At 40.3% G+C, this 26,118-nt stretch overlaps 4 protein-coding genes across 5 annotated transcripts; 2 read left to right on the top strand and 2 right to left on the bottom strand.

The window, feature by feature from the left end:
• Window positions 1-638: 638 nt before the first annotated feature.
• On the bottom strand, window positions 639-8,998 carry uba2 (ubiquitin-like modifier activating enzyme 2). The gene is made up of 17 exons (XM_061283446.1): window positions 8,757-8,998; window positions 7,723-7,806; window positions 7,571-7,641; window positions 7,412-7,476; window positions 7,230-7,330; window positions 6,688-6,809; window positions 6,501-6,568; window positions 5,196-5,317; window positions 4,862-4,961; window positions 4,501-4,652; window positions 4,000-4,093; window positions 3,795-3,907; window positions 3,348-3,503; window positions 2,565-2,661; window positions 2,336-2,441; window positions 2,116-2,258; window positions 639-1,907 (listed from the first exon to the last, which is right to left on the bottom strand). The coding sequence occupies exons 1-17, from the start codon at window positions 8,958-8,960 to the stop codon at window positions 1,690-1,692; spliced, it is 2,016 nt and encodes a 671-aa protein (XP_061139430.1). The 5' UTR covers window positions 8,961-8,998; the 3' UTR covers window positions 639-1,689.
• A 572-nt stretch (window positions 8,999-9,570) lies between these two features.
• On the top strand, window positions 9,571-14,533 carry lcat (lecithin-cholesterol acyltransferase). 2 transcript variants are annotated; one of them, XM_061282723.1, is made up of 9 exons: window positions 9,577-9,730; window positions 9,908-9,996; window positions 10,085-10,313; window positions 11,530-11,686; window positions 11,883-11,998; window positions 12,234-12,329; window positions 13,234-13,458; window positions 13,609-13,804; window positions 14,000-14,533. In XM_061282723.1, exons 3-9 carry the CDS (start codon window positions 10,163-10,165, stop codon window positions 14,361-14,363), a joined length of 1,305 nt encoding a protein of 434 aa, XP_061138707.1. In that variant the 5' UTR covers window positions 9,577-9,730; window positions 9,908-9,996; window positions 10,085-10,162; the 3' UTR covers window positions 14,364-14,533. The 2 variants fall into 2 exon arrangements, with proteins under 2 accessions (XP_061138708.1, XP_061138707.1); XM_061282724.1 differs by lacking the exon at window positions 9,908-9,996 and having other exon boundaries at window positions 9,571-9,730.
• A 186-nt stretch (window positions 14,534-14,719) lies between these two features.
• Window positions 14,720-22,006, top strand: pla2g15 (phospholipase A2, group XV). The gene is made up of 7 exons (XM_061282726.1): window positions 14,720-15,058; window positions 16,667-16,823; window positions 18,269-18,387; window positions 19,312-19,410; window positions 19,499-19,723; window positions 19,999-20,111; window positions 20,521-22,006. The coding sequence occupies exons 1-7, from the start codon at window positions 14,911-14,913 to the stop codon at window positions 20,914-20,916; spliced, it is 1,257 nt and encodes a 418-aa protein (XP_061138710.1). The 5' UTR covers window positions 14,720-14,910; the 3' UTR covers window positions 20,917-22,006.
• A 970-nt stretch (window positions 22,007-22,976) lies between these two features.
• On the bottom strand, window positions 22,977-25,811 carry endouc (endonuclease, polyU-specific C). Its single transcript, XM_061282727.1, has 8 exons — window positions 25,674-25,811; window positions 25,535-25,588; window positions 24,930-25,029; window positions 24,740-24,851; window positions 24,494-24,615; window positions 23,825-23,937; window positions 23,476-23,626; window positions 22,977-23,407 (listed from the first exon to the last, which is right to left on the bottom strand). The coding sequence occupies exons 1-8, from the start codon at window positions 25,682-25,684 to the stop codon at window positions 23,135-23,137; spliced, it is 936 nt and encodes a 311-aa protein (XP_061138711.1). The 5' UTR covers window positions 25,685-25,811; the 3' UTR covers window positions 22,977-23,134.
• Between the last annotated feature and the right edge of the window lie 307 nt (window positions 25,812-26,118).

The following is a 26,118-nucleotide window of genomic DNA, read 5'->3' as shown; positions in this document are numbered from 1 at the left end:
ACTCAAAACTTTTATATTATTTAGGTACTATGTCCTGAGTGTCATTACAAATCCACAAAATTATTTGAAGTTGGGTCAGTATAAGCCCCAGTGAAAGTGCATTAAGCCGCGTCTATCATGCAGTGATGAAAGTTGATATTAAAACAATACGGTTAAAAAACGGCTATTCGGAGAGAAAACGGACCAGGCCGGCCCGCAAATGGCACAAATCCGTGTATAATTGACGGACATTGAAATATCTTGAATTTTTAATTTGTAGTCCAAAATGAAATAAAGAAAAAAACATCAATAATGCTGATAAACCTTTAGCACACAACACCTTTTGAGTCCTCTATGAGAAGTGCTACTTACTTATCACTTGCTCATCCTGGTTGCTATTGTCATTCTGTACAACTCTGAATTTTAATCCTTTAACACTGTAAATATTTACTGGAATAGCATAAATGCATACAAAACAGATTCTTCTGATGTTAGCAGAATGGTACACCTTGCGGATTGGACAACTGTCACATCTGATAGAAGTCATCAGATAAAACTACATTTTTTTCTCAAAGAATTCAGTCACATGGATAAAATGAACACCCACCGTTCTTCTTAACATTCTTTGAGCCTTTCCATAACAAAGACAGACACAAAAATTCTGCTTATAAATTTCTCTTTTCTATGTTTATTGGTCCAAAAAGTCTTTCAAGACCTTCCAACAAACATGATCACAATGAAGTATGACATTTTCAATAATCCTTGTATTTATAGGTAGCTCACTGGTGCAGACATCTCGTCTGCAATCCTCCAGAGCAAACGTGTAACTTTAATTGATCTGAGTGAATTTGGAATATGAATATGGATCGATCATCAGAGGCCGTCGCAGCGAGGGATGAAATTTTTCGACTGCTGGTAAAGGTAGTAAACTGTGCGTTTGAGTCAGAGTTTGCAAGGTTCATTCAAGATTGCATACTTTCCCAAAAGTCTGGTGAACGCTTGGCCAACATTTGTGACCTTAAAAGAGCCCTGATGACAACGCAACATTCCGATTTCAAAACACTCACTTGTTCAGCCCTCAATTAAGGCGGCAATGCTAAATTCAAATAATACACTGCTGTAATGCTTCGCAATTGTTATATGGGACTGGCAAAGAACTGCCGACATTGCAGATGGCATCAATACCACGACGAACAAACAGATGTACAGAAGAGGTAACACACATCGCCTTCATGCCGTACCACCTGAGGTCAGATCTGAAGCTTGTATTTCTTTACGCTTCTGTTAAAAACACCACCAAGTCTGATTTTCTCCCATCATATTATTAAATATTACATATAAAGAAAATGGTTTTGGTTCAAACAGTATTTCTTTTGTCTGTTGACAACGCACATAACCCGACCTACATAGCATGAGAAATAGAATTGACGTCTCGAGAAATACAAAAGAAAACCAAAACATATTTTGTTTTTTGTTTGAATACTATGTTGTTTTATAGTTAGTAGAAACAAACGATAACAAAAAGCCAAATATTTTAAGAATGTATTTACAAAATCATCTGATAATACCAGGGAGAGTATTGAAAATGCCTGGAGGAAGGAAACAAAACAAAAGCTGAGAAATGCTCTTTGTAAAAGGTGTTTAAGTTTACGGTCTGCCTTGATACAAAATTGTAGTAGTTCGTGATCCTCCAGGAACCGAGAGGAGAATTTAGTCCAAAGCGATGATGTCGTCATCATTATCATCATCATGGTCTGCTTCTGCACTTGACTGGTCTGTCCGTGGGCGCTTGGTGGGAGTTTCGCCAAATTCTGCATTTGCATGCTTCCTCTTGGTGGCGCTTGTGACTGCTGCAGAGCTGGACGATGCCTCAGCATCAGCATCATCATCAGAGTCCACAACCATAACGTCATCGTCCTCTGCTGGGACTGAAAGGTGGAGGACATGCTTACTAACATGATAAAGATAAAGTGAAAAAGAAATTCATGCATCATTAATTCTTTTTCAATAGGCAATCAAAAAATGGTTGTGGGCATCATTATTTTACATTTATTTGATTATCACAATTAAAAAATCTGAGACATGGGAAGAAATAAAAAAGAAAGAACAAAAGAAAGAAAAGAAATTGTTACCAACCTTTAGAGGAGGTAGACGGCTGGGCTGAATCATTATTGCCGTTGGCGACGTTGTGCACCTCTCCCTGGTTGTTTTGGGGTGGGGGTGCTTTGTCTGGAGCTTCACCAACCACTTCAAATTCTACATCCCTCTCGAGATCTTCACTACCAGCGAAAACACAATTTTATTTTTATTTTTTTAAATCAAAGAACAAGGACAATACTAAAGCGGTGCGTCATACCTGTGCAACACATTAATGAGGAGTGTGTAGTCTTGGAGGAAGTCATCAGCTTGTAGTCGACTGCCATTACGAATCCCAAAGTCAGAAAGAAATTTGCTGTTGTTGGCTATTATACAAGAAAGCAAGACATTAAAAGTCAAGAGTTTAGTTTTGTGCATTCATTGGAATGATATGGCTCAAAACAGCACCACTTTGACTCATTTGAACAAAATGGACCAACACTGTTTACCTTCAGTCTCTCCTTCTTCTGAAGAGATGAGTATTGTCCCTTTTCCATCTTCTATCTGAACATCTGGCGCTACCATGCCGAACCGCTCCTTTAGAATCTGCATACAACAACAAAATGCATGAAGATAAAAAAATGAAATGGAACACAAGATTTTGCATTATCAGCAAATACAATCAGCAATGGGGAAACCCCAAAGCAGTTATCTTATTGATAACCAGCTACCAAGTTTTGCCAGTATCAGTGACCTAAATATATTCTGACAACAAAAGAAAATATTTTCTTTTTCAAACTAATTATTTAGATAATTTTGTCTGTCCACACCCTGCATTGGTATTAAAAGCGTGAATAGAAATTTCAAAACATTATTTAAATCCAGGTATGTACCAACACATTATAGCCTTGATAGCTGCACTCGTTCTATTTTTCCCAACTTTTTGTATTCATTCTTATGGAAAAAAATTGCTCCTCCTTAGAAACTTTTCTACCCACAAACTCGATCACAGAACAAATTAAGTTTCTAAGGAGAGGTTTCACTGGAGTATGAAAAACACTAGGCTAGCTGCTATACATATAAATCAAGTACGGAGCAAACTGAGTTTGCCTTCTTGTGCCACATGCCATAATTCAAGGTCGCTGCGCAAACTCTCTCATTGTGTGCCATTAGGAACCTTGTAAACCGAAACCACTGCAAACCCCCCTGTAAGATATTTAACCACTAATCAAGAGTTCCTTGCACAGGCACTAGTTTGTTAGGTTTTGAGTGACATTGTCTTCACCAATCACCTTGTCTTGTAGAGAGAGAACCATTGTTTTGTGGACGTTAACTTTGACAGTCACTTCAGGCTTGTTGGCACACACGAAACAGTTGGCCCCAGGTGGGTCCAAGATGCATGGAACTAGCAACTTCTTCCTGAGGTTAGGACACTTGTTCAAGAAGATCTGGATATGAGATACAAACAAAACAATATTAACAATCTTCGATCACTCATTTTGTTTGTGACTAAGGAAAGAGTAATGAGGACACCGTAGTAAGAGGGATGACAGGTTTTGGCTCGTTCCAATAAATTATAAAGCTCAGGTTTGGAACATCTACCAGTGGATTTCTACTTTTTGCCTACAGTACCACAAAAAAATAAAATACTTTGCTCCCCAAGTCCCGCCATTAAGACAAACATTAAATACAGTCATGTAGTGGGCCCAAGTGTTCTTAGTTGTGATGGACAAACTAACCGTGCGGCAGGATTCCATTTCCCCTGCCAGAATCTTGAGTGCCTCCAGCACAATGAGTCCGGCGATGACAGCATTGGTTGTGGCAATGGCCGGGATGATGTTACCTGCCATGGCTGGTACAACAAATCCAGTTAAAAGCATATGTTCTTCACCAGAGAGTGCCACGTGGAAGCAAAAAAAAAAAAAGAAAAAGAAACCAACTTACACTTGACATCAAAGCGACTCTTCATGTTCATGCTGAAGATGTACATTCGGAGGTTTGCTGCTGCAGTAACAAAATCCATGGAAGGAGGATCATCCTGACAAGACAAGCAGGGACTATTGTCACACAAGTCATGCAAAACAGCAACAGTGAATTTCAAAATTGGAGAATGTAATGTGCGCTATTGTGTAGTAAGACCAAGATAAGTGCACGAATGTAGACAACTACAAGCTATTTCACCTAACAACTTCAACTTGTTAATTCCGTTAGGAATCAGACGCTTTTACTGAATTAACTAAATTCTATTTGGATTTAATTTGAGATTATTTCATCATTGATAGGTCTAAATACATTTTAACCCAGGGTAAGAACGCAATTTGTTTGTTTGCGCAGTTGTTGTTTTTTATTTGATGCATCCAAATGTTTTTAAATATATGCAAGTTTTATGTCAAATGTATTTCACAACAAACGTGAAAATATGAACGCTATTTGGAAATGCGTTACCTTATCCCAGACGAGCTCTGCACCGTCTCCTTTCTCAGCCAACAGTGAGTGGAGGGTCTCCACGCTTTCTCGGAATAGCTTACAGTAGCCCCAAACACCGAGAACCTGCTGGTCCTTTAAACCTGAACTCGGGGACTCCTCCCGAGGGCACCCTGGGTGCAAAATAATACCAGAGTCACCCTAACACACAGTGTTTTAGAACACTGAAAGACACCATCACCATGTAGTATTTTCATATATTTGGTTAAGGGAGTTACAACAGCTGCCTGAATGATCCGTGACCCACCCCCAAAAAGCTATCAATGCAACAGCTACCTGAATGATCCGTGCACCCCCCTCGCCCAAAAAGCTATCAACACACCAGCGTTCTCCAGCTGCTGCCAGACCAGTGGCGTAGGAGCTTTCCTCTTCTTCCACAGCTTGTCCATTGTTAACAAGTACATGATGTCATCTTTGAAAAGCTGGAGAACAGAGCCAATGAGATCAGATTAGCAGTGACACTCAATTCACTTTAATTGAAGCAAGGTTAGCATTCCACAGTTGATATACTACCTTACTTTGGTTCTACTAAATACTACACCAAACCAAACAGGTAATAGAGAAGAACCAAATTATGTGGACAAAGATATTACTCTAGCTGCGTCTTGTGAATATTTCAGTCAATGTTTGCTCGTTGCATGGCTAATAGTTGGTACCTTGTTGAAGAGTTTGATAGCATCATATTTATTGCGACGTGCCCACTGCTTGGTAGACACGCGCTTGACATCTCCATCCATTTCTGCGGCCGTGGCACGAGTTGCCGTTTCTTCAGGGTTCCCTGTTTTGCACAACACAATTTTCACACTCTCAAGTTCGAAAACTCGCATTCTCTTGAGGCTTTCAACAACCACCCAACAGAGTCACTATGAATCAACGTGTCTTAATGAATGTTGTTAAAAATGGAAATGCCCCAACTAGAGATGCACCGATCCGACTTTTTCAGTTCCGATACCGATACCGATGCCGTGGCTTTGCGTATCGGTCGATACCCGATACCGATCCGATATTATGGTTGACTTGATTGATTGTATATTTATTGATCCCCAGGGGTGGGGAAATTCAGGCCCCAGCCGTATTCATACCACAGAGTGGGTATACAAAAGACACACAGATGGCATGAGCGCAACTCAATAGGCTCTCATAAGGCTGCCACACAACGGTGCCACAAAGAAAGGCAGAAAGTGCTCAAGATAAAAGCCATCAAAGCAAAACAAAGCTAAAAGACAAAGGAAAAAAAGTAACAGCGGCCAACCAGCACCCCTCAATACAAGAGAACACCCCAAAACACACAAAATAGCCTCCACGGGGTCCATAGACAGGTGTAGGGGCAGTCCAGTTCAAACTTAACAAGCTACATAACTCTACATGTGGAACAGAAAAGACCAAAGGCAATGGCATCAGGCAGACTACACAGTTCTTTGCTCTAAATTAGGGGTGTCCAAACTAACGGTCCAGTTTTTATTGGCCCGCAGCAAATTCTGAAAACATAATTGAATATGGCCCGCACAAGAAGCTTGAGCTCAGCTTCTCAGTTTCCACACTAGATGGAGCCCGCCACACAAAGCGTTTGACGTCCCATTAACACCCCCCCGGAAGAGAAGCGAACACGCAGCGTTTCACATCCGATTAGCCCCCCCCATTCGGGAGAGAAGCGAACGCGCAGCCTTTGACGTCCCATTAGCAACCCGAAGAGAAGCGAACGCGCAGGGTTTGACGTCCGCTTAGCAACCCGGGGAAGAGAAGCGAACGTTCGCTCCATGTTTGCGTTTGTTTAGAAAACTCTCGTGGCATGCGGCACACGTGCTGCTGACGTATGACGTAGCCCGCGTCCCAATAGATTAAGGAAAGTATCGGCTCACAGATCGGCTGTATTTTCCGATACCCGATCCATCTATTTTGTTGATATCGGGGCCGATATCCGATCAAGATATCGGATCGGTGCATCTCTAGCTCCAACTCACATGAAGCCTCTGGATCGGCTGTGTCGGGAGACACATCTTGATCAGCATCCTCCTCCCCAAACAGTTGGCTGGAATAGAACAAAGGAAAAGAACACCTTTGGTCACCCATTCAATAGTTGATGATAAGCATATAGTACCTTTGTTTTGGTCAAAAGTCATGCATCATTGATAGCTGAATGAGACTCACTTGAAGAGATACTTTGCCCAGACAATGCAGTGAATGGGTTCAGATGGTGTATTTCTTATAGTGCAACCTGGGAAGGTCTTCTGGGCGGGTTTAGGTTGGCACTCATAACACTCAGTCATTCCCTGAGGGAGAAAGGTGAACAAAAGGACTTTAGTATTAAACTAAATTCTACAAGTGTATTAATTGATCTACAACTAATCAATTATAGTAATGATTTTTTGATCGATTAATTGGTTAGGCATGGCTTCCTTAAATTTTGTCAAAACCCTCAAAATTTGAGCCTCTCAACTGTAAATATTCACAGATTTATGATAGCAGACCTTTGTGTTCAATCAATATTTAATAATCAATAGTTTTGACTATTTTATGACATTTTAAGGCACAAACCAGTTAGTGAACCATCATCAATTTATGTTTGTGCATTTTTTCTGCACTGTTCGAATGTCCTATTTTAGGATACTTTGACATAAACTTGCTTGCATGTTTCCATTTGACAACACAACAGCAGATATTGGAACAGCATATCTTCATTAAGTGAGCACCTTCTTGATTACTGTAACCTGTCCGAGGTATCCTGCTGTGCCGCTCTCAATGAGAGGGATGTCGGCCGCCAAACACATCCTGTTCACATGGTTGCGAGCAGCTGAGAACATAAAAAGTCAATTAATATCCTCATCATTTTGAGAAAGTTGGAAAACACACCATTGAGCCCAGGCGTGCCCACCTCGGTTATCCAGAGCGTTCATCACCAGGATAAAATCTTTAAAGAACTCCACGTTGTAGTCAGGACTGTTGGAAGAAAAAAAAAAAATTCCCCTTTAAATCTATAATTTGCATAAATGGTATTTGTGGAGCAAAATGGATACACAATAAAGACAATTACTTCATGATGCTGTCATGGTAGGCGGTGATATTTGCAGAGGGGCAAAAGTGCAAGGCACTCTCTTTGGCGACCTGACAAATACAAACACACAATCTGAAGTTACTGGAGCACAAATCCAGCAACTATGGCAGGTATCTCAAGATGCCACTTACCTGTGCTTTAGACTTGCCAACATGCTTCTTCTGAAAGAGGAATTGGCGATTCAAATTGCTGACATCAATTGTGTCCAGGTCAATCTGAAAGATAAATTATTTCATAAATGGCATGCAGCAACATCTTAAATCATCTCAACACATAGATATGAGGAAATTTATACAGATGACAACACAACGTGAAAAACACAAATGACAGAGTGAGAGAGGTCAACTACTATTGAGTACCGGATCAAGATCTTGGGGGCAGAGACACGAAGGAGAGTGAACCAGGGAGCAACGTATGATGTAGACAAGCATGTCTATTATTTAGGGCAATTTTTACTTATTTTTTGGGAAATGTTGAAATAATTACGGCACCCTGCAGAGCACTGTGATATGGTGTCATGTCGCATTTCTTCTTTACGTGGGTGCCACCCAGTGTTCGGATAAACTGTTGACAATCTAAATGTTTTGTTTTGAAAATGAATTACTCTTCTGTCTACAACTTCATTGTACTTATGAATTAAATGAATGATTAAATTAGTAATTTCATACTCATCCAGGAATATGCTACCACTTTGAACCCAAAAGAAATTCCATGCAAGCCCGACTAGTAATTAGCTTTGAATTTAATCTGTAAATAAATGGCATCTGTAAAGGGATGCTTTTCCTTGGGTATAATGAACCACGTTTCCTCCGTTCAATGGACCTGTCATTCTTATACTTGGGGCTTAAACTTTGAAGTTGATTATAATCATAATAAAGACATCGCAAACGTCATTTAAAGTTAACAGTCGTGTTAATGGCGCCAAAATACCTCTAGCTCTCGGTGTGTACGTACATTTTACGAACGTAATTGCTCCCACACATCCAGTTCAGTACAACAAGATGAAGCGAAACATAAACATGCTTGAATATACTAGTCTTCTAATAAAAGTCAGACATTGGTGGTTTAGTGCTGCACAAAGACTTCACATGGTAGCACGCTAGCCATTCTGTTCACAAAGAACTTAGCGCGCTAGCCGGCTAAGCTAATAGGCAAACAAACAGACCACTTCGATGTTTTTGAAGCCAGTGAGGACGAGGTTCTTGAGCAGCTCACAGCCGATACCTCCCGCTCCCACCACTAACACTTTGGACGTCGAGAGGGAGTCAGCCAACTCCTTTCGGAGGGAACCCACAAGTTGAACCATGTTGATGGGTACAGCCTCAACCTCAGCCTGTAGCACCAGGATGCTCGCAGTTAGCTTTGGCATCTACCGCAGACCGACTGACGATGCCCCGCATAGACATAAATAAGGCTGCAGATTCCTAGTTTGCCGGCATACGTCATCTTTTCCGCCATATTGAATGTGTCAGCACGACACATTGAAAAGGGACACGCTCACAAACACGCGTGCACGCACGCACGCACACACTTTTGTGAGAGCAATAATCTAAGATCCAGAAATATATATTTGATGTGTGAATTTTCTGAATCAAGAGTAATCACATTCTCCTTTAAAAAAACAAAAACTTCAATTTAGTATATATTCATGTATTATGATAATCAATCTGATCAATTATATCAATTTTGCCATTAATGATCACGCGGGAGAAAATGCCCTATAGTGGTCATATAAAGCCTACGTAAAAAGTGGCCGAACATAAACCATAGGTTATTGCCTTGTAGTAACCTCACGTCTGTGCATCGGTGTGTAAATAATCAACGGGAGAGCACAGAACACGGTCGGTAAGCACTGAGGTTAAAATGTGTAATTCAAAGACAGTTTGTGATCAGCAGAAATTTATTGAGCGTTAAATACACGCTGGATAACATAATAAAACGTCCTACTGAATCACGTCCACGCACGAATATTGATGAAAAGGGAAATTTTGGGAGTACCCTGAAGGCAACAGCAGCTACGGGGAAAGTGGTGAGGGTTCACACGCTCTTCTCTACTGTCATTTGGACTCATTCTACCAAGGGGACAGCAAGTACCGCATTAAAACTTCTGCAAGTCACCTTCCTCACGTTGCGTCTTCAGTAAGTTATAATGTCAAGTTTTATAAACTGCTGTAGAATGACGGATTACGTTATTCTTTTCCCGTAATCTTGTCAGAACCAACAGTGCGTAAATAAATAGGTGAAAATCAATAGTGCAATGAAAACATCATTCTTTTATTTGTCCTTGTGCGTGCGTATGCGTTTGTGCGTGCGTAGGTGTGTGTGTGTGTGATTAAGCCACAGTTGAATTCATCAGCCATCCCGCAAACCAGAACAACAAAGGTTGCCCACAAACTGTTCGCAAGGTTGCAGTTATTATATTAACTTTGTTTATTTTTAGTTTTTTTGTTTTTGTCTCAGTTTTTTCCCCCTGTTTTTTTTTTTCCAACCAAGCCCCTGCCAGCAGTGTTGCCAAGCCCTAGAGGAGACATCGGCCAACATTGCAGCCGGAAGAAAGAACACTAAAGAACAATGGGCTTCCTAGGACAAAGTTGGCCTTTGCTGACTGTTGGACTTTTGCTGGGGCTTCATCACACCTCCTGTTTCTGGGTCCTCAATGTTGTCTTCCCTCCCGATCTGAAACCTCAAAACCATAGCAACATCACACCTCCACTCATCATTGGTAAGTGAACCTTCCACTGTGAAAAGTACAGGACGCTGAAATGTACTGCATTTATAAAAAGTAAAAATCCATTCATGCTGTCAGTTGTATGAGAACTTGGCACAATTTAAAAAAAAGTGTTTTCACGCAAAATAGTTTCCTTCTTTCCCCTTTAAACCCGCTGGGTTAAAAATAGAACCGACCCAGAAAGTTGGGTTGATTTTGGGTGATTTTGCAAAAAGAAAAACCAACCCATAAAAAAAAAAAAGATCATTTTGTTTTTGTGTCGGTCCAATGTTTAACCCAAATTGTTTATTTTATTTTTTGACACCACTGTTTTAAGAGTGTTTATTAACTTGCATTGTCCATACTTGTTGAAGTGAGTTGAGGAGTTGCATTTGGATAAAAATAGTGCTCTGCCACTATCTTGTGGCATATTGGTGTCAATTTAAATGAGTTGAGGAGTCTCATTTATTGCACGTTGATTTTTGTTATTCATGGCAAGATTGTTGCCCTCAAATAGCCTCAAGACAGAAAATGTCAGGAAACAGGAAGTCAGGCAGGAACTCAGGGAAATCACTGCAATACTATTGGAATTAGAGATGGCAATGATCAATTATTCATTGACCTGAGTGAGGTTAAACCATACAGAGAATGGATCAATGGATATTAACTGAATGTTTATAAATGTGTTTACCAAATCATGCATGCAGTACAGTAATCAAATGCATGTCTGTCTCTGAAAGAAGTCAATAGAAAAGCTTAAACAACCCTTAGGATGCTCCCAATGCACAAGTCTATGAATCTGAAGAATTGAAATTCAAATAGCACTACTTTTCAGGTGTTCCATTTTGAAGGTCCCATTGTAAAGAGATTAGATTAGATCATAAGGTACCTTCTGGACATCATGTGGGTGGTAGTGTGCCAGAGGTAAGCGTTGTGAGCTTGGGGCCCACACAGCTGTTTGTTTAGTGAAACAAACCTCAACACTGACTAGATGTTTGTGACCAAGCTGTTCATTTACATGTTGAGTCATGAGTTTAAACTAAATGAACTACATTAGTTGATTAATATGTACATTTTGAACGCACTCTATGCTATCACGGTGTTGCATTTGTATCCTCTACATTTTCTGTTACACTGTCAGCAAAACAAATGTTATTGGAGTCTCAACAGGACTTGTTTTTCACTGGGTGTTTTATATGCTCATCTCAGAGACTCAGACTTGTTTTTGCAGTTCCAGGAAACTTGGGCAACCGTCTGGAAGCTAAGATAGACAAGCAGCAGCTGGCCCACTGGATGTGCTACAAGAAAACAAATCACTGGTTCCCCTTGTGGATTGACCTCAACATGTTCATGCCTATTGGTGTCGATTGCTGGATTGATAACATTAGGTAACACTGACCCATATGCGTTTCATCTATTCTCTGCCCACACAATCGGAAAATAGTTGATGATTTTTTTGCTGCTTCCCCGAGATCAATGACATTGGAAAATTATTTTGATATTTTCTCATGTGATTTTTATTGCTTGAGTCCTTTTAGAGTGTGTGTGTTTATAGTAATGTCTGAAACACATGTCTGCGTTCAGACTTGTTTACAACAGGACAGCAAGACGATCATTCAACTCGCCAGGGGTGCAGGTGCGGGTGCCAGGGTTTGGACAAACCTATCCCATTGAGTTTCTCGACAATAGCAAATTGGCTGGTGAGATGCATGAATCTGTTGGTCAAATTGTGGATATTTATAAAGATTAAAGTCGTAAAAAATCACATTTCCTACCGACATTTGTAGAGCATACGTCAACATTTATAGTGATGTTGTGTAAACTCTACAGACTGAAAAAGAAATGAATGGATTGTGTGCATTATTATGAAACTGTGAGATGTATTTATTTCCATAAGGGTAATATTGCAGTTACGAGATGCTCTGTGTTTTGCAGGTTATTTTCACACTATGGTGCAGCATTTAGTCAACATTGGCTACACTCGGAATGAGACTGTCCGTGGAGCCCCGTATGATTGGAGATTAACGCCGAGTAAGTGGTAAAACATTATGGCATAGACCACACTATATCAATTATATGAGGGTTGTAGGATGATCATCAGAAAATATTGGCATTTGATACTGTTATTTTTTACTTTGTATTTAAAAATGAGCTACATACTTTGTATGTAGCCATGCCCCGAGAGTATGGATGACGTAAAGGAGCCATATCATATCTAAATCATCTTTTTGGAAATGTTAGGGTTAGGATTTTTCATCCAAAATGCCCCAAACTGGTGTTCTCCATTCACTCCTGCTCATCCAATTCTCTAAGCAGCAGCTCCGCCAGATCAAACAAAAAACAACCATACTGCCCCTGCAGATTAAAAATACGCCCAGGTTCCCAGAGTAGCTGGCCCTACGACTGTTCTGATTTTGGTTCATTAAATAAATTATAAAATGTTTTCACATCCCCGCTGCAGTATACTAAAGTACTAGTCATGGCTGTTTTCAACATAAGTTTGAGATGGCTTACTTTGTGAGTGGACATTGAACGCACCAGTCGACTGACGAATTTGTGTGACGAAAGCAGAGGTGGACTTTTCGTGGCTCAGGCGTCTTACTTTAGCCAAATAACTAATTTCTTAAGAAAGGTATTTTATTTTAGGACCTGTCTCAAATTGTTCATTGATTTTCCCCCCCACTTTTAATAATTTTATCAGTTTTAAATACTTTTATTTTTTATTGCTGTCTCATTTCAAATCAAGTCAAATTTAACCTGTGCTACTGGAGAGTTTTAAGAAAATTAAAGAAAAACTTTTAACATAATTTGAAAAATGTTAATTATATTTCAAGCTGTGAAGTTGAGTTCTCAAAAAAATAATAAAAACAGGAGTCTGTGCAACAACAATGGATGGATGGATGAATGTAGATGTCCTTTTCTCGCCCTCTGACAGATGAGAACGCAGAGTATCTCATGAAGTTGCAGGAGCTGGTAGAACAGATGTATGAACAGTACCAGGGGCCTGTTTACTTATTGGGACATAGCATGGGCTGCCACTACGTCCTCTACTTTCTTAACCATCAGCCTCAGGACTGGAAGGACAAGTACATTCGGGGCTTCATTTCCCTCGCGGCTCCATGGGCGGGTGCTGTTAAAGTACTCAGAGTCATGGGATCAGGTACTGGATGGCATGCATTTCAGTGTTTTCCCTTGTCACTCAAAAATTTCAGTCTGAATAATGTGATGCACACCACAGAAATAAATGGCATATGTTGTAGTGTAGTACAGGCTCTGTTTAAAAACCAAGTTTTGATTTTTTTGTTTTTAGGAGAAAACGACGGCCTCCCAATGATTTCCAACATTAAGATCCGAGAGGAGCAAAGGATGACTACAACGAATCCATGGATGCTGCCAACAGAGAAGGCGTGGCCAAAGGACCACGTTTTCATATCAACACCAAATTTTAACTACACGACACAGGACTACCAGCGCTTTTTCCAAGACATCGATTTTGAGGATGGCTGGTAAATTCATACTGCACATGACATTTTTCGATGTTAACTCCAGTTTAGTTTAAAATGTTCTGCTGACCAAAATTGATTTCATATGCATCTGTATTGTGAAATATTCTCTTTTTGATTTGGAGATGCCTGACACATTCATCCAAGGAAAAATCAGATCAACTATCTGACAGCTGACTAACATTTGCTTGGTTTCAGGTACATGAGCGAAGACTCAAAGAACCTGACTGCTGATCTCCGCCCACCTGGTGTCGAGGTGTGGTGTATGTACGGCGTCGGACTACCCACTCCAGTCACGTATATTTACGATGAGGGGTTTCCCAACGCAGACCCCATAGACTTTATTTACGACGATGGGGATGACTCCGTGGGCAGCCGAAGCATGAGTCTTTGCAAAAATTGGGCCGGGCAGCAGGAGAAGCCTGTGCATGTTACGGAATACAGGGGGTTGCCACACTTGGATATTGTATTCAATGAAAAGGTGCTCAATCAAATTCAGCAAATTTTAGAGGGGAAATCAGAGCTGCCTAAAGAAGTTGATGTCAGGTCTGGCCAGATATAGCAAACTATTTTCAAGTTATATTGATTAAAAAGCACGTGTAGCAGGCCTGGGAATAGCAGCAACAATGAATTGTGCATGCCCGACCTCAAGTTTATTAAACAAAATAAGTACTCTGAACGTTGAACTTTTCAACATATGATCTTTTGTTGTGAATAAAGATGTTCTTTTAACTGGCATTTTAGAGGGTTTTTTTGGGTGAAATTTTGATTAGCTTTTAATAATTTAATATGCTAAATGTGTTGTAGCTGTAGCTACCAAAGAACCCATCCAGTTTTACTGTGCTATCCACTGTAAACCCAAAATGTAGATTTTGTGAGGGAGTGAAAAGCAGCGTTACGGTTCGACTCATCTGAGCTCGATGACTTCGGCCTTGACTGAGGTTGCGTTACCAGATGAGATTGCTCTCCCTTCTGCTTTGAATCTCGTGACCGCCTCATCATCATCTTCATCTTCTACGCAAACAACACCAACTATTAAAGGGTCGACAAACGAGACAGGAGAAGTTAGAAAAGCGTAATGGCTCTTCGGCTATGAGACATCGGAAGTCATGGATGGTAGACCGCGGGTAACCGCCTTCTCGCTTCTCGGAGTCGCTTTGTTATTGTGGCTGTTTTCTGGAAGGAGCTCCTGCAAACCTGTGGGGAAATGTGCGGGCAACAAGCCGTGCCAGTCTCCGAGACCTCCGGTGGTCCTCAGTAAGTGTTTACTCTACTTCCCTGCTTTACACTGGGTTTGTTTACACCACTGTTGAATGTCAACATTTGACGAACGAGAGAATTACCAAACAGTAAAGGGGTGAGGGAAAATTTCTGTTGTTTTCTTTTCGGATCCTGTCAACATTTTGTGATTGCGCAAGCACTAACAGATCTAGGTTTGTAAAATAATCGTTTCGACTAACTTTAAGCTGACATCGCCACTCGTTTTTACAATTATATTTGCATCACGTAGAACTGTGCAAGTGCGACTCCAGTCGTTTTCTTAACACTTTTTATTGCATATAGCCTCGACGGATTGCGTCCAACGTTTATGTGCATTTCGTACCATTACGATTTGTATTAGACAAAGTCACTGAGAATTAAAAGGTGCAATTAAAACATCTCGTTTTCTATATTTGGAGACGTTTGTTTACAGAGCTATCACGAGACAGTTTTTATGCAGCCAATCAGATTCCTCGGGGAAATTTGAGCCAATCCCGTCATTTAATTGCACGATACGTCATGTGACTCTTTTCATTGCATTGTTATACAGTAATCCAATTTAAACACCATTACCATTCTATCCTCCTTGTTCTCCGTACCTACTTGATCAAATGTGGTTGAGTAGTGGAAACCTTATCTCGTGTGTACTTATTCTGTTGACATGAGGTCAGGGTAACAGTTTGTCTGGCTGCTACACATTGTTGATAAGCACAAAAAAAAAAAAAAAAACTGGCAAAAAAAAAAGGGGGGGGGACTCACCAGTCTCAGAGGATGTTCATTCAGTTGTTTAAATTTGTAGGAAAAAAAAGTCAGATCACAGACATGAGAGAAAAGGGGCAATTTTTTGTAGATAAACATTTGAATAAACTAAGGGAAAAAACTATATACTCAATGACATAAATGGGCTGAGCAAAGGCAATAGTGGACTAGTTTTGTGACAAGTACGTGATTCCATCATTTTTGTAAAGGGTTGAAGTTTGGGCAATCATTCATGTATCAACCTCCTCCACTGAATTAGTTTCGGAATGTTTCAGACTACTTTCGCAACATTAGGGTTTTTTTTTTATTACACAAACCAATCTTTTCCCATTTTTTTTTTTGACCTAAACCAAACTTTTCTTGATGAAGAAATATATGTGACTGATAGTTAGCTAACAGTTGAAAATGAACGATCAATGTTTTGTTTTTGAGGCAAAACAATACATATGTTGTTTATGAGGCAAAATGGCCTCGTGGACTCATGGCCATCAATGGTCAAATATCAATGCAAACTCAGAAAACGATCTGTAGCTGGAGACATCCAAACAACACGTTGCATGATACAATAGCTGCTGGATAAAGTACATCTTTTGAGCACCATCCAAAATTCAGACAAGATCTTGCACATGCGTGAAAATGAATGTTGCTTGCTGCTGTATATAATTCCAAATGTGAAAACATTGAACATTCATATTTTTTTCTATGAAAAAAAAAAATATTGCTGTGCTTGGCTTTTGACATAATACTGACAAGCATCATCATAATATGCCCTTTGCGTACCATTTCTTTTGTAAATATGGAGTGCGCTTTGTCAACACCTTATATGTGTCTGTTGGATGATTGCAGTTCCGGGAGACCTGGGAAACCAACTGGAGGCCAAGCTGGATAAACCCAGTGTGGTTCATTACATTTGTTACAAGAAGACAGACTCCTTCTTTACTTTATGGCTCAACCTGGAGCAACTTGTGCCTGTTGCCATTGACTGTTGGATGGACAACATAAGGTATGGTACCTATCCATCAAATATGCTGTTATCCAAAGCTTACTTTCCTAAATTCTTGCTTTTGCACTCATTCTTTAATAGATATTAGTATACTGGTACCTTGACTTGCAAGTATCCCAAATTATGAGCTGTTTGAGTACGAGTTGTTGTTTAATTCTTTTTTTTTTCTTTTCCCCTAAAAACATAAATGGAGCAAAAAAAAAAAGCATGTTTGGGATGCTGCATGGGATGACTGGGATGTCAAGATGGAAAATTTATTTGATAACTCAACTAAATTGTGTTACCAGCTTTCTGATGCCACAAATTAAACCGGTTACACTAATTTGGCGTTCTACACAATCAATTCCACGCAGTTCTCAGTGTTGTTCATGTTCTAGTGCTGTGTGGGTAAAAGAAATGTAAAAATCTGATAGAATTAAGGTTGATGCCACCTCCCCCGTATTATAATTGATGTCGTTTTAAATTGCCAAATTTCCATTCCAAATATAAATCAATTCAGATCGTTTGGAACTTAAACCCTGACCATCCTGCTTTTCTTTACTTTTGTTTCGTGAGATGAAGTGGAAGATTCCAAATTGATTTCTAAACATGTTTTGAATGGTTGTATGTGCCCTAGCTGTGCTGGTCTTGTTGACACAAATCATTCATCCTTCCAAAGGTCACTTTTCCCAACGAGAGCTGATCCAAACAAAGCTCAAGGCAATCTTTAACACTTGGAAATACATTCACAAAAACTGCTAAAAACTACATTTAAAATGATTATTTAAGATTATTAAAGAAAGCATGTGTGAGGCTTAGCAACCTTCCCGTTGCAGGTTAATCGGTAATCTTGGAATTGCTGTGTCATGCATTCTAAAACAATTTCAATTTTTAGGGTAAATCATCAACATTGAATGTGTCAAGGTTCACTTTGATTGACGCATGGGTGAAGCCAAAAACAAGTATGTAAGTCAGGGGTGCAGAAAATGAATATTATTATTCAGAATGTTTATGATTTCATAACTTTTTAGTCCCTCAAAAGAGCCATTTTGCATTACATTTGTTTGGTGCCGCTATAAAATATTGTATGACTCATCTATTTATTTATTTTAAATGTTTTTGTCTCTCACAACGGCATCAAATACTGCAGATGGAATTGATATTTGTGTACTTCATGAGAACATTCTGCAAACTCCTCTATTTTCAGTCACGTTTTAGTTGAGAGATATTTTTATTTGATGGATGCTCATAGACAGATCTGAGTCCAGCTGTGCAGGAAACTATGTTTCTTGTAGTAGCACAAATCAGAAACAGAAGTAAAGGCCAAAAGAAACGGAACATGTGGCCAGAAAAGGTGATGCAAATGCAGTCAACCTGTCTTCCTGTGACGTCTTTCACCACAAATGCGGAACTAACACCTACATAAGGGCTTGTTTTTCACATTGTGTGTTTGTGTGTGTTTGCAGGCTGATCTACAACAGAACCACACACACCACCTCATCGCCTCCCGGGGTGAACATCACCGTGCCGGGATTTGGCCAGACATCCTCGATGGAGTATCTGGACCCTAGTAAACGTGGTGTGGGTGAGTGTGGAAGAATAAAAGTTTGCTTCCGGTCTTAAACAGTCACAAAAACAGTCATCATTTATCAACAGTATTGTGCGCGTGATATAAAATGAATGGCTGGACCACAAGAAAGAACGTTATGTGCGGCCATATTTGCTTTTGCCTAAAATTGTCAGCCTACAAGACGTCCACTGATGAAACATGTTGCGGTTGTCCTTGTAATATGTCAGAGGTGGCAAATTCAGGTCCAGAAAACCAAAAAGCCTGCCACAGTTTGCCTTGAGCCACAGGAACCTCTTCTCAGGGAGCTTGCAAGCCAAACCACGGTAGCGTTTTTACTTTCTGGACCCGGCCAGATTTACCACCTCGGCTACCTGGTAAACTGTTGCACGAGTGTAAACAAAGAAAGTTCATTTAACATCATGTGCTGTAGCTGAAATTGCCTTAATTTGTTATTTTATAACAAATTAAAATTATTATTATTTTTCGTGAAATGATGCAGTTATGTTATTTTATACAAAAAAAACCAAGTGTCTTATTGTTTTTGTAAAAGGGCATTGGGGCAATATTGCAACTTTATATTGATGTATTTCGCATCACGTTGATGGAGTCTGTCAGACTGTGATAAGTATTGAATACACGCACACACAGGCAAACACACTGATTTGTGATCGCATTACTGAGCTGTTTGTCTGTGCTGCTTAATCACATGCGACAATCTTGATAAGCGTGATGTGATATACTCAACTCATTGCATTTGTCAAACATCAATTGTCTTTCCTTGACGATTTAATAAAACAATCTCACTGTGGCTTTTAAACAAGGAAACACTATCTTAAATTCTGAGCATCATGAACTGACTGCTTTGAAGTAAAATGCCCTTAAAGATACCAATGCTTCCATACCACTAAAAGCAGCTTGTCCCCTCTTCTGCCTTTTTAGGGATGTATTTCTTTAATATCGCACAGGCACTGGTGGACTGGGGCTACACTCGAGGTGATGACGTGAGAGGTGCCCCCTATGATTGGAGGAAAGCACCCAGTAAGCACAACACACACACTTACGTGAGCAACTTACCCATCAGCTCCTCAATTTTGACTTCCGAGATGCCTCATTGCTTTCTTCACAGATGAGAACAAGGATTACTTCCTGGCATTACAGAAAATGATCGAGGAGATGGCGACGAATGCGGGCGGGCCCGTGGTTTTGATTGCCCACAGTATGGGCAACATGTACACATTGTACTTCCTCAACCAGCAACCTCAAGCCTGGAAAGACAAACACATTAAAGCGTTCATCGCTCTGGGAGCGCCGTGGGCTGGCGTGGCCAAGACACTGCGTGTGATCACCTCTGGTGAGAGAAGAAACCGTACACTTTTTTTTTTTTGGGCGGGGGGTGGTACCAGACCACTATGACAGTTTGAACCGCTCGCAATACTCACTGGGTTTGCCTGTTTGAGAATAAAAAAGAAACAATTTAAAAAATCAATTATTGACTCGTGACACCACCCAACACATGATGATTCAATACACCACTCACGGTTTGACTAAGCCACATTTCTCCTTCCTTTTGTTCCTCTCTGTCTCCGTCCAGTTCCTCAAAGGTGTCTTTTTCTGTTTGTGTTGCAGGCGACAATAACAACATCCCTGTCATCAGACCGCTGAAGATCCGCACTCAGCAACGTACAGCCGTGTCCACCTCTTGGCTCCTTCCTTATTCCCACACCTGGCCTAAAGATAAGGTGTGCACGCTTGTTTATTAATCGTTTGAGCTCGTAAAACTCACCACACTTGTGTGACGACGACGTCACAACAATCTGCTTCTATGGCACAGGGCGTAATGGAAAATAAGTCAGTCTCGTAAAAACATTTAAAGCATTCCTTATAACCCGTGAACACAGCGGTTGACTCGTGAGACACCACCCGACACAAATACCTCAACTATGCCATCAGGTATCAGAAGTTAACCTTAAGAGTAGAACAAAATAATGACAGTCAATACAATGACAGCAAATAGAAGTTCTTTCCACATTTTCCTGAAAGACAAAGACCTGAAAGAATGAGAATTCTGGGAGTCTGCCTATGGTGTCACTCTTGTTTGGCCAGAGAAAAAGTCCTACCAACCTAATACTCTGATCCATCCGTATGTAGGTTTTGATCCAGACCCCCACCATCAACTATACCGTGATGGACTACAAGCGACTATACTTTGACCTCGGTTTCGAAGACGGCTGGCTGATGCGTCAGGATACGGAGTCGCTGCTCTTTGACCTCACACCCCCGGGCGTGCCCGTCCACTGCTTGTACGGCTCGGGGGTTCCCACCTCGGAAGCCTTCCAGTACAACTCCAAGTTCCCCGACGTGGATCCCACTGTGGTGATGGGCGAGGGCGATGGGACAGTCAACCTGCTGAGCGCCATGCAGTGCAAACGCTGGGTGGGTAGGCAGAAACAGCCGGTCACCTTGCACGAGCTTCCTGGGAACGAGCACGTCAACATGCTGCTCAACGTCTCCACCGTGGCCTACATCAAGAAGGTGCTCTTCTAGACTGCGGCAAGTTTGCCAACATACAGAAGAACTCGTCTCGTCCATTGTGCTGTTCATCTTGACATTTGCGCTGCTCTGTCATTTGCTCGTGTGTACAAACGTGGGCGCAGCAGTGACCTTTTAACCTCCTGTAACATCCATTCGTGTTATCTAATTAATGGCTGCTGCCCAAGTACTTTTTTTAAATTAAAGAAATTGTCAATAAATTTTGTATCGTCAGAATGTTTACGGCTGAATCCTTTAGCTGTCCAAGAAGACATTCAGAGTGCAGTTAATTTGATCAAGGAGGCAAAGCAAGGTGAATGGATATATAGCATATACTTCATTCAGATTTGATCTTTAAATCGGTCCATATTTTTAACAGTTTTTAATCGTGTTTTCCCCAAATTTTAAATATAATTTGGATTTATAGGAGCTTCTGTGGCCTTTTACATTTGTGTTCATTTAGTGTGATATACTATAAATTCAGTTTTAAATAAATTCGGATTTATGTTTATGATTCAACACTCCATAGTCCCTAAATCAGGGATTATGAATATCATAACATAACAACTCTAAGGAAGAAACTTTCCAGATGTTGAAAAGCTGTCATATCATAAGTTGTCATATCAGTACATGTTTTTGGGTTTGTTCGTCAGGACTGTTAAGGTCCCAACTGTTTCTCATATTTAACATGAACTACACACTGGTTGCTGATTATTATATTTGTGTTTAAGAAGTATTTTTAGGAATACGTGTCTAAGAATATTTGGTTCTGTCGCTTAGATTCTATACTCGTCCCAGTAAACACTAAAGACTTAATATTTGGGTTGGTTCGTCAAACTAAAATATTGTCTACCTGGTTGATTTGTATGAAATTGATTTGACAGAACATGGCACGCTGTTTTTTTTTTGTTGGAAATCAAATGACATTAAGCCTTTGCATGCTGCCTTTTATTATATCGCAATTTGAGATGATTTTTTTTGGCTCAAGACAATCAAGTGTTGTGCTTCTCCAAAGGTGATTGTGCTCGTGGTAATGACGTCATTCTCTAACTGGAGTAATTGTATTACCTGACTGAACAGTCAATTAAATACTACCAGTGATAAATTGTTTATCATACAAATGATTTCTGTAAGTTTCATTTTGAGTGCCCTAAATTCTAGTAAATATATCTCAAATATAAAAGGAAGAAAATAAGCATTGGTAGAACATGCAAACTCCATGCTGCATGTTTGCACCGACAATTTCATTTTATCTCGCGCAAACACGAGAATCTTTGCAGCAAAGCCGTTTTATAGTTGCAATAGTGTTGCTAAAACAATTAAACAAAATGATAGATATGTATGGATATGTACATACACATTATGTATACTAGCATATACTGCCTTTTGGCAATTTTGAAAGAAATACCCGACGTTAAATGTTGCGACTTACAAATGGTGCATTCACCAAAACGCCATCTATTTTCTGTGTCTCTTTATCAGGATTTCAAGGAGCTGCAGTCTAGCGTAGTTGATTTAAGGTAAACTTCTTGGTCACCCTAACTGGTTGCCCAGTCTACCATAGAACACATTTCCGGAAAACCATTCACACTTGTACCGTGTCACTGAATGGGGATTGAAGCACACGGATCGGCTGGAGCAGGGCGACCAAATGCAGCTTGGACCAGGGTTTACTGAAGGGAACTCAAAAGACAGACTCGGCAAACTGACATGACTTAACAAAACAATAACTAGACTGACTGACCTGAACGTGAGACAAGAAAACAACAGGACATGGAGACATCAAGACATAACGACGGCAACAACACAATGATCCGACCGGAAGCGACACGCAGACAGGACTTAAATACGAGACAGGTAACGAGATGTAGGTGACTGTGATTAGTACATGGTTTGTGAGTTGACACAGGAAGGGAGGGGCGAATACACAGACAGACAGAAACCATGACAACCTAGACACGGCTGGGGACGAGATGTGACAAAATGAATCAGTAAGCAGCAAGTGATGTTCACAAAAATGTGCTGTTACTGTGAATGAACTGAAAATATAAGCAAAAAAAGAAAAGCCTACATGCTTGTTTTATTGCTAAACCTTTAATGGTTAAATCAGTATTATAACACATTACATTTCAGTCGATTTATTTTTATTATTGTTCGGCCTGGTCTCCCGAGAAGCGCTATACCATCTCAGTGGGACGCTGTAAAGCAAAGCTGAATTAAAATCAGAAGATCATTACGCCTGCTGCCTAATGTGTCTACTGTTGCTGCTGAGAAGTCTGGGGTAGGCGGTGCCGAGGGAGCGTCCGTGTCGGACGACCATCAGCTCCATTTGACACTGGTCGATGTTGACCAGTACTGTGGTGCTTCTCTCCGTGTTCATGAGGAAGATAACGGTGAAGAGGGCCATCTCGAACTCGGGGCTGGTGCCGATGAAGGAGCTGCCCACGGGTTTGAGGACGCTGTGCCAGCTGAACTGGAGGCTCATGACATGGTCGTCCTCGTCGGGCTAAGAGGGATGCGAGCGTTTGGTCACGTGACGGCCATAGCGACGAGAGACAGACTATTGTGACGTACCAAGTCGTGTTGTCTAGCCTTGTAGCCTTTGTAGTCCAACAGACTGCCCTTTTCCTGCATGTAGAACTGGATCCAGTTATGGAAGCCTGTGATTTCACTGCTAGATTTGATCTCTCCAACAAACACATGCTCAAAGCCGCAGGAGTCAGGCCTGCAAAAACGATTCCAAACATGAGTTGTAGATTCCAAATATTTTGGGTGTCCCTTTAATTTTTTTGTTTTTTTTAGCCAGGCAACAGAGTAGACAGCTACAGGATTGAATGACATCTCGACATACCTTCGTTTACTCCACATAAAGCATCCAAATTCACTCTGTCTTAAAATATGCACGAGGTCATTAGGCTCTTACCCAGTGTTCCTCTGTCTGTGGTAGAGGTGAAACCAGATCAGGAGCAGCTGATTCTTAAAGTGTCTCAAGTTAGATGAAGACTGTCCTTTACTCACTAGATATCTGTGAGTGTGCTGCAAATAAATAAATAAATAAATAAATAAATAAACAAATAATAAAATACATTTACATACATAAATAAATCTCGACTGAGATGGGCTTCAGTTAAATCGAGACCCTAATAAAAACAAGCGCTATTACATAACAAGAAAAAAAAGACAGCGAAAGTCAGCCCCCTCCCACAAATTCTTCAAGCACTGGTACGAGTCCAGTCTGCAGTGAGGCCGAGAGAACGAAGCATCTGCACACAGATGTTCCACATGTTTACTGTTCTCTGTGTGCGAAGGAATGTTTCCAATGAAAAGCTGAAACAGCTGCAGCCTCACCCATGAAGCCATTCAAGAAGGCCAAAAAGAACATTCTGTAATATTTGTTGCATGAATTTAGCTATTTCCTCCAAAATTGTTTTATTATTAATGCTGATTACATACTATCTAATTTTAACTCTTTTAACCTGATCTAAAATTGACCTGCCTGGTCCATTTTAAAAACCAAATGTGGCCCTTGGTCACAAAACTCAGCCCTAATGGGAAGTCATGGACAGACCATCCAACCATATATGAACCGTACCTTCATGACTTCTGTCTCTAGGATGGCGTCCAGGAACCGGCTGGTCTCTACCCGCTCCACGGCGGTGACTTGCTCAGCCACGCCGGTGGACCTCTCGTAGTTATCCAGCAACCTCAAAAGCCCTGAAGGGTCATTGATACAGTAGAATTAGACTTTTAATGGACCCCAATTTCCTTTCACAAACTAGAATCAATATCATCGCTCACACTTTTGACCCAATATGATGGTATCAAAGTTGGCACTAACTGGAGATGGTGGTGGTGTTCCTCATCTTGACTTCATTGACATTGGAGAAAAGCGGCAAAGAAGCATGATCAAGTACAATCTGACTTCCAGGGCTCACAAACTCGGCTCGACCCTTGCACAAACAAAATGAAACATGTATTTGTAATAAAAAACATAGGAAAAAAACAAAATCACAGTGGAGTCTACATACTTGAACAGAGACGGTGTAATCTACACCAGGCGTCATTCGATTCGTATCCAGTCTCCAGAGCTCGTTGAAAAGGTTGGAAAGTTCTTGGTTTAATACCGGTCTGTCATGGGAATATTCAGCAGCATTATATTGTTTTGCAAACATGTACAACAAAATGGCAAAGTTAGCAACTGCAAATAGGTTGTTACTGTGATCAAGTAGTTATTTCAGGTATCAGTGCTTTACTTAAGTATTTCTTTTCTTTTTATGATTTTCCACTTTTAAATCAAGTTATCCATACTTTCTACTTGTTAGTTTTCCAAAATACAACTGTCGAGGCCTATGACATGATGTATAACAGATAAACAAACAAACAAACAAACTGTAACGTATTTGTTACTAGTATACTAGTGGAATTAAAAGAAGTTACATATTTTGTGTGAAGTTTTCCTTTTTTTCTCAATTTTCAAAACAGGTAGTGTATTTTGACGTTTAGAAATATACTCTCTTGCTGAAACAGTACATTTCAATCTGTACTTGATTATTTTTTAAAGTACTTTATTTTAACATAAATCTACTTAAGTGTCACTTCTGACAAAATGTCAATAATAATTGCAGTACAGTACCTGGATGCATTCAGTCCACTGAGGAAGACTCCAAAGAGGAAGGCTGCACATATCCTGAGAAAAAAACAACAAAAAAAAAAACATAAGAATTATCTCCCCTTTAAAAGGTGCATGAAAAAATCGAGACCAAAATACAAACCTCCAAGTCATGATGCTTTTTTTCCTCGTACTTCACTTCTGGTACGTACAGCGAACAACCAAGATTGTGCAGGGGTCTGGGGTCGTGTCCGAGCGGACAACTTTGCAAGTTAGACCAATACGCATGCGCATAGCAAAAAAAAAAGCTTACTAGAAATACATACGCTGGCCACCAGAGGGGGTTGTCCCTCAATAGCAAAAACAACAAATTGAATACTCAATTTTAACAGTTGAAATACTCATGTTACTCTTTTTTTTTTTTTTTTTTTAACTTGAGTTAAAAGCTACACTAGGCTTTGAATCTCGGTTCAGGCTTTTTTGAGTGGCATTCCCATGCTCTCCTATGCTTGCATAGGTTTTGTGCAGGCATTCCAATTTAATGTAGAGTCCAGTTAATTGAAAACTTTACATTGTACATAGATTCGAGTGTGACTGATGTATTGTCT

Source organism: Syngnathus typhle, linkage group LG7 (assembly GCF_033458585.1).
Source record: "Syngnathus typhle isolate RoL2023-S1 ecotype Sweden linkage group LG7, RoL_Styp_1.0, whole genome shotgun sequence".
NCBI lineage: Eukaryota > Metazoa > Chordata > Actinopteri > Syngnathiformes > Syngnathidae > Syngnathus > Syngnathus typhle.
The sequence above is the reverse complement of the archived record's forward strand: the minus strand, read 5'-3'. Positions and strand labels throughout refer to the sequence as shown.

What these genes read in the sequence shown, in the direction of transcription:
- uba2 (XM_061283446.1), bottom strand. Translation starts at nt 8,960, where the DNA reads ATGCCAAAGCTAACTGCGAGCATCCTGGTGCTACAGGCTGAGGTTGAG. An exon ending in TACCATGACAGCATCATGAA is followed by an intron (nt 7,477 to 7,570) that starts GTAATTGTCTTT and finishes TTCTTCCAACAG; the next exon opens with TCCTGACTACAACGTGGAGT. An exon ending in GAACGCTCTGGATAACCGAG is followed by an intron (nt 7,331 to 7,411) that starts GTGGGCACGCCT and finishes TTATGTTCTCAG; the next exon opens with CTGCTCGCAACCATGTGAAC.
- lcat (XM_061282724.1), top strand. Translation starts at nt 10,163, where the DNA reads ATGGGCTTCCTAGGACAAAGTTGGCCTTTGCTGACTGTTGGACTTTTG. An exon ending in TGATTGGAGATTAACGCCGA is followed by an intron (nt 12,330 to 13,233) that starts GTAAGTGGTAAA and finishes GCCCTCTGACAG; the next exon opens with ATGAGAACGCAGAGTATCTC. An exon ending in ACTCAGAGTCATGGGATCAG is followed by an intron (nt 13,459 to 13,608) that starts GTACTGGATGGC and finishes TTTTGTTTTTAG; the next exon opens with GAGAAAACGACGGCCTCCCA.
- pla2g15 (XM_061282726.1), top strand. Translation starts at nt 14,911, where the DNA reads ATGGATGGTAGACCGCGGGTAACCGCCTTCTCGCTTCTCGGAGTCGCT. An exon ending in GAGACCTCCGGTGGTCCTCA is followed by an intron (nt 15,059 to 16,666) that starts GTAAGTGTTTAC and finishes GGATGATTGCAG; the next exon opens with TTCCGGGAGACCTGGGAAAC. An exon ending in TGTTGGATGGACAACATAAG is followed by an intron (nt 16,824 to 18,268) that starts GTATGGTACCTA and finishes GTGTGTTTGCAG; the next exon opens with GCTGATCTACAACAGAACCA.
- endouc (XM_061282727.1), bottom strand. An exon ending in GAACACCACCACCATCTCCA is followed by an intron (nt 24,616 to 24,739) that starts GTTAGTGCCAAC and finishes ATGACCCTTCAG; the next exon opens with GGCTTTTGAGGTTGCTGGAT. An exon ending in AGGCTAGACAACACGACTTG is followed by an intron (nt 23,408 to 23,475) that starts GTACGTCACAAT and finishes CATCCCTCTTAG; the next exon opens with CCCGACGAGGACGACCATGT.